The 14,121-nt window shown below is 40.6% G+C and overlaps 1 protein-coding gene across 1 annotated transcript in view; it reads right to left on the reverse strand.

Moving 5' to 3' along the window:
- Nucleotides 1-1,682: 1,682 nt before the first annotated feature.
- ARHGAP28 (Rho GTPase activating protein 28) overlaps nucleotides 1,683-14,121 on the reverse strand; it is a 201,759-nt gene continuing 189,320 nt past the window's right edge. The window contains exons 17-18 of the mRNA XM_030926081.1: nucleotides 6,247-6,311; nucleotides 1,683-3,260 (exon numbers count right to left, since the gene is read on the reverse strand). Of these exons, the coding sequence (XP_030781941.1) occupies nucleotides 3,166-3,260; nucleotides 6,247-6,311 (160 nt within the window). The 3' untranslated portion in view covers nucleotides 1,683-3,165. The remainder of the gene's footprint in view (nucleotides 3,261-6,246; nucleotides 6,312-14,121) is intronic.

A 14,121-nucleotide genomic window follows, 5' to 3' on the forward strand; every position in this document is an offset into this window, starting at 1 on the left:
CTAGGAAGAAGGGACATTTTAACTCATGTGAGCTTTCAGCTAAGTGAAATAGGTGGACACCAGATGAAAATGCCTGAAAGAAAAGATGGACATTAATTCCTACTCCTGAACACTCGCGTCTGCACGTGGTTAGAAACTCAAGACAATGAGCAGGACACAGAATTCTCTCAGAGTATACCACACAGATCACAGTTACACAGTATTTCTGCTTTTAAAGCTTTGCTGAAAACGTTTTTCATCATTAAATGTATATTATTAAACGTACACTGAAAGCTAATTGAAGGGATTTAAATAATGAGATTCAGGCACAGTTTGTAACAACAATTGTTAAAGTCCATTCATTTTTTTTTTTTCCCAAGAAAGGCGAGTGAGGTAGTTTATACTGTATAGACGTTGTAAATAGTTGATAATCCAGTTTGTTTAGAGATCATTGACTCCAAGAATCATATTACCAAGTGAGCTGCTTAACAAAGGGATCTTCTTTTGCAGAATGGAGGAAAAAAAGAAATCAACTCTAGGATTTTTTCCTGAATAAGCATTCCTAAAATGTCAGTTCCCTCTACCACTTTCTCCTGGAGGACATAATTTTCCCAAGTGTATACCAAGAGCACTAGGAATGGGTGAGGGGGAGAGGCTCTGAAGGATAGCAAGTAGAAGCCCAGTATCTGCCCTTCTTTTGTTTGCAAAGAATTGCAATGAATTCACTAAACTTTTTAAAAACAACTCTTGATAAGGCAAAAATTCTTTTAATACTTAGATGACAGGCATCTTTGCATTTTAACTGTAGGGGTTTGTTTATTCTTAAGAATAAAATTGGTCAAAAGAACCTCTTTAATCACACAAATATCAGTTTGTGTATCTACTAAAAATTCTTCTCTAATCAATTCGCCCTCTGATTAAGAATAAAAGTTATATCCAATGATACTAGTATTGACATGGTCTTCCATATATATATATATATATATATATATATATATATATGGAAGTTGAAAGTTGCCAGACATCCTTGAATAAACTAGAGTGATTATACTTATTGACTCAGCTAAGTCTCTGCCATGTAAAACCACATGAAAGTGGACAAGAAATTGTATTTTACCTGTTACCTATTAGGGATTTATTTGAAACTGGTGACAAACTGAAGTAAATCTTAAAACCTTCAGAATTTACTCACACGTTCTAATGTGTTTTTGGTCAAAAGAAATAAAAATTCTCAAATAAAAAATTTAATGAAGAGATGTGTGAATTATCTACATAAACATAACAGAATTGAACTATTTGAATGCAAGGAAATGCACTGAGAAATGTCACTCAGTTTGCATATATATGCAGAGACATAAGGTAGCTATTTGAAGAATTTCTTCCATATGTGGTCATAAATCACTGCCATTTTACATCTTGGGACGTGGCAATTACATAAAGTAAAATGTTCACCCCTGTTGTCTGAATTGCAAAAATGGTAAAAGCATTTTTTTCAGACTCTAGAAATTCATGATGTAGTCACGTGCCACCAATTATCCATACATTAAAAATGAATAAAATGTAGGAATAAATATAAACTTATATAGAAGGCACGTTTCTTTTTAATGGGTTTTCAGGCAAAAAAAAAAAATTCTCAAATGAACAAATCAAATGAATGGATCTTGTGTTTTCTATAAAAATATAACAAAATCCTAAATTCCAGCAAGTTATCTACATGTTTTAATATAAGCAATGTTTCATGTAGATACCAAGGTGTAATATAGCATATAAAAGATTTCTTCTACAAATGGGCTTAAATATTACCACGTTTCGAGACTTGTGAAGTAGACAAAAAGATGTTTTCTGTATTTGTGAGCAACTCCGTCTACTGCTTGAATTGTTAAGAGAGAGTCATTTGGGCCTCACTACAACCAATATAAATTCATCAAAATCTTGTCTGGGATACATGAGAACTCTGTCCCCAATTCCAGCTAACCCGAGAAGGACTATATTCACAGTCTCAAGAGGAAAGGCAGAGCTGTCCAATCCCTCAGAACCTTTTAGATTTGCTCCAAATGAGAAATGTGGGGACTATGTGTTCTGGGCGGTCACAGGTCTGGAAAATGGCTCTCCAGGCTCCTGACAGTGAAACAGTGGTCATCTTACCAGACATGTATCTGATTTTCAGCCTCAGGCTAATCCACAATGCTCGGCCATGCCTATGATTAACAGGCAAAAGCAAAATCTGCTTTCACAGTTTATAAAACCTGGATAGAATAATATTTTTCAGCATTCTTGGATAAAGCAGTTCTGCATTTTTAAATTGGGACTGCAGAAGTGACTGTCTATAGTTGTGAAATATAAAAAATGGTACGTCTGATCAGAAAAGGCAGGCTGTGCCTGGCAATTGGAAAGATACTGAGCACCATAACCATAATGAGAAAATAGAGGCTCTGTGAATGTTAATACATATGACACCCTTTGTCAAACTAAGCTTCACTAGGGGGACCTGTGCTCATAGAAGAATATGCTTTAAAAGTATCAATTTTCCACAGTCGATGATAGAGAAAAGTTCATTTGCACCAGAATGCTGACAGTCACAATACACAGCCTGATGTACATAACAATAGAGTTTTCTTTAAACAGAAGTTCTTCCTCCTCCAATTCAGGAGTCAGTCAGAGCATAAATATTGTATGTTTCACTTTAGAAACTGATTCTCTTTAAAAAGCAGATCTGGATTATTTTGCAGGGTAGAAATGAAGGCTATTTCTGGCATTCTTGCTCAAAAAGTCAATATATGTACATTAAGTATAAAAAAGGGTCTCTTTCACCTCTTTCGTTGGGTAGCATTGGCTACATAAAGAACATTGCTTATCCCTCGGTCTAGGGCCAAGTTCATTTCTGCTAGGAAGCTGAAATACTAGAAGTGATTAGAGTTCCATATTCTAGATTAGTCTTTCTTCTGGAAGGACCACATCATCTTTCCTTTACTTTTATAAAAAAAAAAATACCATGAGAAAGCTTCAGCTGAATTGGTGAACCAGTGCCCCTTCCGTAGTTCATGCTGACAATGTCCACTGCTGAGGGCCAGAAATACTGAGAAGGCTGTAGGGACAAATATGGCAAACATAGTGTTGTTTCTTCCCTACCAAAATGTAGGATCTTTTTGGCATATAATACATGACAGCAGCTATCTTGAGGATATTTTAAGAACTTGGTTGGGGTTTAATCACCCATTCTGCTTGAGGATTTATACGATATACATCCAATATATAAGCATCTGGATCCAAGCAATGCTCTCCTAAAAGAAAAAGATCAGAGAATAAGTGTACATTTGTGTGTGTGTGTGTGTGCGCACACATATGTGTATGTGTGTGTTTGTGAGGTTCAAATAAGGTTAATATAGTTCTCTTGGCCAAAGTAAGTAGGCATATGTTAAGGTTTCTTAACAAGCTCTTCTTCCCTCTTAGAAAAAGGACCGAAGGGAGTGGAGGGAGAGGAGGGGGGGGAGGGATGGAGGGAGGGAGGGAGGGAGGGGGAGGCGGAGGGAGGGAGGGCGGGCGTGATGGGGGAGGAGGAGAGGCGAGAGAGGGAGCAGAGCGAAGAGAGAGAGGCGAGATTCGCGAGGAGGGAGGAGAAGATCGGATAGGAAATTCGGCCTGACTTCTCCGCCTGTCCTCTTCCTTCCTTCCTTCCTTCCTTCTTCCTTCTTCCTTCCTTCCTTCCTTCCTTCCTTCCTTCCTTCCTTCCTTCCTTCCTTCCTTCCTTCCTTCCTTCCTTCCTTTCTTTCTTTCTTTCTGACTGTGAAGTATGGGTATATCAAATAAATCTCATGTGAAATTGTGGAAGAAAGCAGACATACCATCACAGGCAAATTGTTCCCTTGCTTCATGGCGTCAATTAGAAAATTATGGCAAGGGCCAGGTGCAGTGCCTCACACCTGTAATTCCAGCACTTTGGGAGGCTGAGGCGGGCAGATCACTTGAGGTCAGGAATTTGAGACCAGCCTTGACAACATGGTGAAACCCCATGTCTACTAAAAATACAAAAATTAGCCAGGTATGGTGGCAAGTGCCTGTAATCCCAGCTACTGGGGAGGCTGAGGCAGGAGAACCACTGGAACCTGGGAGGCCGAGGTTGCAGTGAGCCAAGATTGTACTACTGCACTCCAGCCTGGGTGACAGAGTGAGATCCTGTCTCCAAGAAAAGAAAACTATGGCAAGAACTTGTTTCAGGTATAAACTCCTCATTTGTATGCTAATACATGTCCTCCGATGGTTTTATAGATAGGTACTTGACCAGAGCTAGAGAAGATTCAAGTCAAGTTCATTTTAGGAATGGTCATTTTCTTTCTTTACTATGGATGTAAAGCCCATAGGTAGGAAATCCCAAAATGGTAACAACGAAAAGATCATTCCCTGGGGCAAACGTATGCGAAAGTCTTTACGTGCAGTGTGCTTGAAATGGGTGCTGAAGTCTCCAACAAAACGACCAAGAGCTGCCTGCACGCTCGGCTGTTGGCTTCATTCACTTACCAAATATTAATTCTGTGCCAGGCACTATTCCAGGAGCTGGGTTTACAGCCATGTATCAGTCAAAAACATTCTAAGAGCAGCATAAGGCAACTAACAAACAAATATAATAACAAGTAAGTCCACCGGTGATAAGAACATGAGAGAAAGGCCAAGCACGGAAGGCGTGTTCAGGAGGGTGCGAGGAAGGGGGGTCTCGCTGAGAAGCTGATTTATCGGCAAAGACTGGCAGAGGCCAGGGACTGAGAAGTGAGGCTGTCTGGAGGGAGGGCATCCTGGGGAGAAGTCAGAGCACGTGCAGAGGCCCCAAATCCAAGCCTGCCAGGTGATTGGATTTACAGGTTTAGTGTTTGACGGGACCCGTGGGATAGAAATTTCAGGGGCGTCCACATACAGGTGTATTTAAAGCAGTGAGATGGATTGAGCTCACCACGGAAGGTAAGTGCAAATAGAGGAGAGTTCCGAGGACTGAACCCTACCGTTCTCCAACCTTGAGAGGCTGAGAGGACAGGAAATAAGGGGCACAGGGGCTCCAGCAGCACAGCCAGGAAAAGTGGGAAGACAGTCAGAAGCTTAGGGTGTCCTTGAAGTCAGGTGAAGAAAGTGTTCTTCAAAGGAGGGAAAGATAACTCAGGCAGTTCTAAAAACAGACGAGTTGTGTGGTGACCATGACAAGAGGGCAATTCTGGTGTAAGTGCTGAGGGACAGAGCGTGCCTGGAGTGGCTTCAAGAGAGAACAAGGAGGAAGAAATTGGAGTGTAGACACCGATTCAAGAAGCTTTTGCTGTAAGGTGGAACAGAGAAACGGGAGTAGACTTAAAGGGGGTCAAGAAAGAATTTTGTAAAGGTGAGGGAAATTGCCAATTTTTTAAATGCAGATGGAAATGCCGCAGCTGGGAGGGAAAGGATGAGGGTGTGGGAGAGTGGAGGGTGCTGGCGAGAGGAGGCACTGCCCTCAGTGGGAGCACAGAGCGCCCATGGGTCTGTGAGGATATTCACAGACCAAGCGGGGAAGTTTTGTTGATCCCTCCCCTGCTCCCCCAGGGAAATAGAAAGAATGAATTTGGGAGGAGAGTGAAAATAGGGAAGTTAATAAAAATGGTGTCATGTTTCTGAAAGTTCTTATAGTATTCTCTGCTTTGTTTTGCATTGAGTCTCCAGAGAGACTTTCCAACTTCAAGTCACAATGAAAAGACCCAAGCCAGCTAGGCACGGTGGCTCATACCTGTCACCTCAGCACTTTGGTAGGCTGAGGTGGGTGGATCACTTGAGGTCAGGAGTTCGAGACCAGCCTGGCCAACATGGTGAAACCCCGTTTCTACTAAAAATAAAATAATTGTCTGGGCATGGTGGCGGGCACCTGCAATCCCAGCTACTAGGGAGGCTGAGGCAGGAGAATCATTTGAACCTGGGAGGTGGAGGTTGCAGTGAGCCAAGATCATGCCAATGCACTCCAACCTGGGCAACAGAGCAAGGTTCTGTCTCAAAAACAAAATAAAACAACAACAACAACAACAACAACAGGAAAAGATCCAAGCCTACTCCATATCAACACTAAAATATTCTCATTTAAATTTTGAAAATATTTTAGAAAAGTTGTGCAACTGTTGTCACATGAGATAAAAATATCAGAAACCTACTGATTTTTAGTTTTTATCTGAGAGATTTATAAAATATACCTTTATGATAATATGAACATATTTCTTTTAGAATAATCAGAGAATTGAGCAGTAGAAATTATTACAGTATGCTTACCTATATTTCCTCCAATTTCATATAACCTTTGGTTCTGAATCTTAATACATTCTGATGAACCATGACTGAAAAAAAAAATGAGAAAGTAATATAATTTTAGTACTCTATCCTGATCTGAGGTAAAAATGCATGTTAAACAACCAGGCAACAAATAATTCATTCTACCTTGACGAAATATATCCCACAAAACTGTATCATGACTGAAGTTATGATAAAAACAATTGTTTTTCTGTCTGACACAGACAAGAAGCTGAGGCCCCGGGAGGACGGAACTGCTCCCCCCAGGATGGGAAGCCGCAGTGCTCCACTACATAGAGCCCACTGAGGCCACAGCTACCAGCTCCATTTTAGGGTAGTTACTGTTACTGACACATCAAGGCTGGCCACGGAGCAGCTGCATGTTTAATACTGCCTTGTCGTTGGCCATGTTGCTCTCAATCCAAAAGAAGTCAGGTTTTATTTCTGCATTTGCCAAAGAATTGAATGGGATTATCAGCCCATGTCACATTTCTCAGTTTGCCTCATGCTTTGCAAAGTGTCTAAGGCTGACTTCATTGCAAGTCTCTGCCCCTTAATAAAAGCAAGTCACGGCCAGGCACAGTGGCTCACGCCTGTAATTCTAGCACTTTGGGAGGTTGACGCGGGCAGATCATCTGAGGTCAGGAGTTCGAGACCAGCCTGGCTAACATGGCAAAACCCCATCTCTACTAAAAATACAAAAAACGAGCTGAGCATGGTGGCGTGTGCCTGTAGTTCCAGGTACCTGGGAGGCTGAGGCAGGAGAATTGCTTGAACCCGGAAAGAGGAGGTTGCAGTGGGTGGTGATCACACCATTGCATTCCAGCCTGGGCGACAGAGTGAAACTCCGTCTCGAAAATAAAATAAAATAAAATAAAATAAAATAAAATAAAATAAAATAAAATAAAATAAAATAAAATAAGTAATAAAATAAAATAAAAGCAAGTCACAGGAAACTACCGCTCAATTTAATTTTTCCACCACAGACTAGAATGCTGGGTTAAAAGAGTCTGAATGACCATCGCTGACCTCCACCCCCATCAACGAGTAACTTTCAGTTTGGTTACTTCAATCATTGTCCTGGCCTCTCCACTGTGAGGAAGATGCAAGTGTGCCCTCTTTTTTTGTTTAGTCGAACTTTCATTTGAGATGCTATAGATTCACACGTAGTTGTAAGAAATAATACAGGTGCATCCTGTGCACCCTACACCGATTTCTCTCGATAGCAACATCTCACAAAACTCAACACTCTAGTGCAGTATCACGACCAGAATGTTGACAGCCATTCAGGGAAGATGTAGAACATTTCCAGCCCCACAAGGCACTCCCTGCTGCCCCTTTATAGCCACATTCACTCCTTCTCCCCATCCTACCCTATCCCCATCCCTTACCCCGGCAGCACTACCCTATTCTATAGTTCTATAAATTGGTCATTTCACAAAGGTTAAACAAATGGAAACATACAGTATGACACATTTTTGTACTAGCTTTTTTTTTTTTCCCCCAACTTGGCATAAATCCCTAGAGATCCACCCAAGTTGCTGCATTTTTATTGCTGGGTAGTATTCCATGGTATAGAGGAGCCAGTTTTGTAGTCACTCACCGGCTGAAGGACACCTAGGCTTTTTTCCCCCCACCCCGCCAGTTTTTGACTGTATAAATAAAGCTGCCATTGGCATTTGTGTACAGGTTTTTGTGTGAACACGGTCTTCATTTCCTCGGGATAAATGCCCAGGAGTATGAATGCCGGGTCATATGGCAGCTGGAGATTTAGTTTTTTTAAGAAACTGCCAAACTATTTCATGGAGTGACTACACTATTGACATTCCCGCCAGAAATGCATGAGCGACCCCAATTCTCTGTATCTTTGTCAGTATTTGGTGTTGTCATTAGTTTTTACTTTAGCCAGTCTTATAGGTATGTACTCATATGTAATTGTGGTTTTAATTAGCATTTCCATAATGGCCAACGATGTCGAACATCTTTCCATGGGCATAGTTGCCACTTGTTTATCTCTTTGGTGAAATGTAATCTGTATCTCTTTGGTAGTGTCTGTTCATGTCTGTTGCCCACTTTCAAACTGGATTGTTTTTTTAACTGTTGAATTTTGAGTGTTTTATTTATATATTCTAGATATTAGTCCTTTGTTGGATATGTGGCTTTGCAAATGCTTCATTCCAGTCCTTAGTTTGTCTTTTCATCCTATTCACATGGTCTTTTAGAATGTAAGTTTTCCATTTTGATGAAGTCTAGTTTATCAGTTTTATTTCTTATGGGTCACATTTTTTGATGTCAAGCTCTAAGAACTCTTTAGTTTTAGATCACAAATATTTTCTCCTACATTATTTTCTTTATTTTTATTTTTATTTTATTATTATTATTATATTTTAAGTTCTAGGGTACATGTGTATAACGTGCAGGTTTGTTACATATGTATACTTGTGCCATGTTGGTGTGCTGCACCCATCAACTCGTCAGCACCCATCAATTCGTCATTTATATCAGGTATAACTCCCAATGCAATCCCTTCCCCCTCCCCCCTCCCCATGATAGGCCCCGATGTGTGATGTTCCCCTTCCCAAGTCCAAGCGATCTCATTGTTCAGTTCCCACCTATGAGTGAGAACATGCGGTGTTTGGTTTTCTGTTCTTGTGATAGTTTGCTAAGAATGATGGTTTCCAGCTGTATCCATGTCCCTACAAAGGATGCAAACTCATCCTTTTTTATGGCTGCATAGTATTCCATGGTGTATATGTGCCACATTTTCTTAATCCAGTCTGTCACAGATGGACATTTGGGTTGATTCCAAGTTTTTGCTATTGTGAATAGTGCTGCAATAAACATACGTGTGCATGTGTCTTTATAGCAGCATGATTTATAATCCTTTGGGTATATACCCAGTAGTGGATGGCTGGGTCATATGGTACATCTAGTTCTAGACCCTTGAGGAATTGCCATACTGTTTTCCATAATGGTTGAACTAGTTTACAATCCCACCAACAGTGTAAAAGTGTTCCTATTTCTCTACATCCTCTCCAGCACCTGTTGTTTCCTGACTTTTTAATGATTGCCATTCTAACTGGTGTGAGATGGTATCTCATTGTGGTTTTGATTTGCATTTCTCTGATGGCCAGTGATGATGAGCATTTTTTCATGTGTCTGTTGGCTGTATGAATGTCTTCTTTTGAGAAATGTCTGTTCATATCCTTTGCCCACTTTTTGATGGGGTTGTTTGGTTTTTTCTTGTAAATTTGTTTGAGTTCTTTGTAGGTTCTGGATATCAGCCCTTTGTCAGATGAGTAGATTGCAAAAATGTTCTCCCATTCTGTAGGTTGCCTGTTCACTCTGATGGTAGTTTCTTTTGCTGTGCAGAAGCTCTTTAGTTTAATTAGATCCCATTTGTCAATTTTGGCTTTTGCTGCCGTTGCTTTTGGTGTTTTAGACATGAAGTCCTTGCCCAGGCCTATGTCCTGAATGGTACCACCTAGGTTTTCTTCTAGGGTTTTTATGGTATTAGGTCTAACATTTAAGTCTCTAATCCATCTTGAATTAATTTTCGTATAAGGAGTAAGGAAAGGATCCAGTTTCAGCTTTCTACTTATGGCTAGCCAATTTCCCCAGCACCGTTTATTAAATAGGGAATCCTTTCCCCATTTCTTGTTTCTCTCAGGTTTGTCAAAGATCAGATGGCTGTAGATGTCTGGTATTATTTCTGAGGACTCTGTTCTGTTCCATTGGTCTATATCTCTGTTTTGGTACCAGTACCATGCTGTTTTGGTTACTGTAGCCTTGTAGTATAGTTTGAAGTCAGGTAGCGTGATGCCTCCAGCTTTATTCTTTTGACTTAGGATTGTCTTGGCAACGCGGGCTCTTTTTGGTTCCATGTGAACTTTAAAGCAGTTTTTTCCAATTCTGTGAAGAAACTCATTGGTAGCTTGATGGGGATGGCATCGAATCTATAAATAACCTTGGGCAGTATGGCCATTTTCACGATATTGATTCTTCCTATCCATGAGCATGGTATGTTCTTCCATTTGTTAGTGTCCTCTTTGATTTCACTGAGCAGTGGTTTGTAGTTCTCCTTGAAGAGGTCCTTTACATCCCTTGTAAGTTGGATTCCTAGGTATTTTATTCTCTTTGAAGCAATTGTGAATGCAAGTTCATTCATGATTTGGCTCTCTGTTTGTCTGTTACGGGTGTATAAGAATGCTTGTGATTTTTGCACATTGCTTTTGTATCCTGAGACTTTGCTGAAGTTGCTTATCAGCTTAAGGAGATTTTGGGCTGAGACGATGGGGTTTTCTAAATATACAATCATGTCATCTGCAAACAGGGACAATTTGACTTCTTCGTTTCCTAACTGGATACCCTTGATTTCTTTCTCTTGCCTGACTGCCCTAGCCAGAACTTCCAACACTATGTTGAATAGGAGCGGTGAGAGAGGGCATCCCTGTCTTGTGCCAGATTTCAAAGGGAATTTTTTCAGTATGATATTGGCTGTGGGTTTGTCAAAAATAGCTCTTATTATTTTGAGGTACGTTCCATCAATACCGAATTTATTGAGCGTTTTTAGCATGAAGCGCTGTTGAATTTTGTCAAAAGCCTTTTCTGCATCTATTGAGATAATCATGTGGTTCTTGTCTTTGGTTCTGTTTATATGCTGGATTACGTTTATTGATTTGTGAATGTTGAACCAGCCTTGCATCTCAGGGATGAAGCCCACTTGATCATGGTGGATAAGCTTTTTGATGTGCTGCTGAATCCGGTTTGCCAGTATTTTATTGAGGATTTTTGCATCGATGTTCATCAGGGATATGGGTCTAAAATTCTCTTTTTTTGTTGTGTCTCTGCCAGGCTTTGGTATAAGGATGATGTTGGCCTCATAAAATGAGTTAGGGAGGATTCCCTCTTTTTCTATTGATTGGAATAGTTTCAGAAGGAATGGTACCAGCTCCTCCTTGTACCTCTGGTAGAATTCAGCTGTGAATCCATCTGGTCCCGGACTTTTTTTGGTTGGTAGGCTATTAATTATTGCCTCAATTTCAGAGCCTGCTATTGGTCTATTCAGGGATTCAACTTCTTCCTGGTTTAGTCTTGGAAGAGTGTAAGTGTCCAGGAAATCATCCATTTCTTCTAGATTTTCTAGTTGATTTGCATAGAGGTGTTTATAGTATTCTCTGATGGTAGTTTGTATTTCTGTGGGGTCGGTGGTGATATCCCCTTTATCATTTTTTATTGCGTCTATTTGATTCTTCTCTCTTTTCTTCTTTATTAGTCTTGCTAGTGGTCTGTCAATTTTGTTGATTTTTTCAAAAAACCAACTCCTGGATTCATTGATTTTTTGGAGGGTTTTTTGTGTCTCTATCCCCTTCAGTTCTGCTCTGATCTTAGTTATTTCTTGCCTTCTGCTAGCTTTTGAATGTGTTTGCTCTTGCTTCTCCAGTTCTTTTAATTGTGATGTTAGAGTGTCCATTTTAGATCTTTCCAGCTTTCTCTTGTGGGCATTTAGTGCTGTAAATTTCCTTCTACACACTGCTTTAAATGTGTCCCAGAGATTCTGGTAAGTTGTATCTTTGTTCTCATTGGTTTCAAAGAACATCTTTATTTCTGCCTTCATTTCGTTATGTACCCAGTAGTCATTCAGGAGCAGGTTGTTCAGTTTCCATGTAGTTGAGCGGTTTTGATTGAGTTTCTTAGTCCTGAGTTCTAGTTTGATTGCACCGTGGTCTGAGAGACAGTTTGTTATAATTTCTGTTCTTTTACATTTGCTGAGGAATGCTTTACTTCCAATTATGTGGTCAATTTTGGAATAAGTGCGATGTGGTGCTGAGAAGAATGTATATTCTGTTGATTTGGGGTGGAGAGTTCTATAGATGTGTATTAGGTCCGCTTGGTGCAGAGCTGAGTTCAATTCCTGGATATCCTTGTTAACTTTCTGTCTCGTTGATCTGTCTAATGTTGACAGTGTAGTGTTGAAGTCTCCCATTATTATTGTATGAGAGTCTAAGTCTCTTTGTAAGTCTCTAAGGACTTGCTTTATGAATCTGAGTGCTCCTGTATTGGGTGCATATATATTTAGGATACTTAGCTCTTCCTGGTGAATTGATCCCTTTACCATTATGTAATGGCCTTCTTTGTCTCTTTTGATCTTTGACGGTTTAAAGTCTGTTTTATCAGAGACTAGTATTGCAACCCCTCCTTTTTTTTGTTTTCCATTTGCTTGGTAGATCTTCCTCCATCCCTTTATTTTGAGGCTATGTATGTCTCTGCATGTGAGATGGGTCTCCTGAATATAGCAGACTCATGGGTCTTGACTCTTTATCCAGTTTGCCAGTCTGTGTCTTTTAATTGGAGCATTTAGTCCATTTACATTTAAGGTTAATATTGTTATGTGTGAACTTGATCCTGCCATTATGATATTAACTGGTTATTTTGCTCGTTAGTTGATGCAGTTTCTTCCTAGCCTCGATGGTCTTTACATTTTGGCATGTTTTTGCAATGGCTGGTACCGGTTGTTCCTTTCCATGTTTAGGGCTTCCTTCAGGGTCTCTTGTAAGGCAGGCCTGGTGGTGACAAAATCTCTAAGCATTTGCTTATCTGTAAAGGATTTTATTTCTCCTTCACTGATGAAAGTTAGTTTGGCTGGATATGAAATTCTGGGTTGAAAATTCTTTTCTTTAAGAATGTTGAATATTGGCCCCCACTCTCTTCTGGCTTGTAGAGTTTCTGCCGAGAGATCTGCTGTTAGTCTGATGGGCTTCCCTTTGTGGGTAACCCGACCTTTCTCTCTGGCTGCCCTTAGGATTTTTTCCTTCGTTTCAACTTTGGTGAATCTGGCAATTATGTGTCTTGGAGTTGCTCTTCTGGAGGAGTATCTTTGTGGTGTTCTCTGTATTTCCTGAATTTGAATGTTGGCCTGCCCTACTAGGTTGGGGAAGTTCTCCTGGATGCTATCCTGAAGAGTGTTTTCCAACTTGGTTCCATTTTCCCCCTCACTTTCAGGCACCCCAATCAGACGTAGATTTGGTCTTTTTACATGATCCCATACTTCTTGCAGGCTTTGTTCATTTCTTTTTCTTCTTTTTTCTTTTGGTTTCTCTTCTCGCTTCATTTCATTCATTTGATCCTCAATCGCTGATACTCTTTCTTCCAGATGATCGAGTCGGTTACTGAAGCTTGTGGATTTGTCATGTATTTCTCGTGTCATGGTTTTCATCTCTGTCATTTCGTTTATGACCTTCTCTGCATTAATCTAGCTATCAATTCTTCCACTCTTTTTTCAAGATTTTTAGTTTCTTTGAGCTTGGTACGTAATTCCTCCTTTAGCTCTGAGAAGTTTGATGGACTGAAGCCTTCTTCTCTCATCTCGTCAAAGTCATTCTCTGACCAGCTTTGATCTGTTGCTGGCGATGAGCTGTGCTCCTTTGCAGGGGGAGATGCGCTCTTATTTTTTGAATTTCCAGCTTTTCTGCCCTGCTTCTTCCCCATCTTTGTGGTTTTATCTGCCTCTGGTCTTTGATGGTGGTGACGTACTGATGGGGTTTTGGTATAGGTGTCCTTCCTGTTTGATAGTTTTCCTTCTAATAGTCAGGATCCTCAGCTATAGGTCTCTTGGAGATTGCTTCAGGTCCACTCCAGACCCTGTTTGCCTGGGTATCAGCAGCAGAGGTTGCAGAAGATAGAATATTGCTGAACAGCGAGTGTACCTGTCTGATTCTTACTTTGGAAGCTTCCTCTCAGGGGTGTACTCCACCCTGTGAGGTGTGGGGTGTCAGACTGCCTCTAGTGGGGGATGTCTCCCAGTTAGGCTACTCAAGGGTCAGGGACCCACTTGAGCAGGCAATCTGTCCCTTCTCA

The sequence above is a fragment of the Rhinopithecus roxellana genome, chromosome 21 (assembly GCF_007565055.1).
Source record: "Rhinopithecus roxellana isolate Shanxi Qingling chromosome 21, ASM756505v1, whole genome shotgun sequence".
Taxonomy (NCBI): domain Eukaryota; kingdom Metazoa; phylum Chordata; class Mammalia; order Primates; family Cercopithecidae; genus Rhinopithecus; species Rhinopithecus roxellana.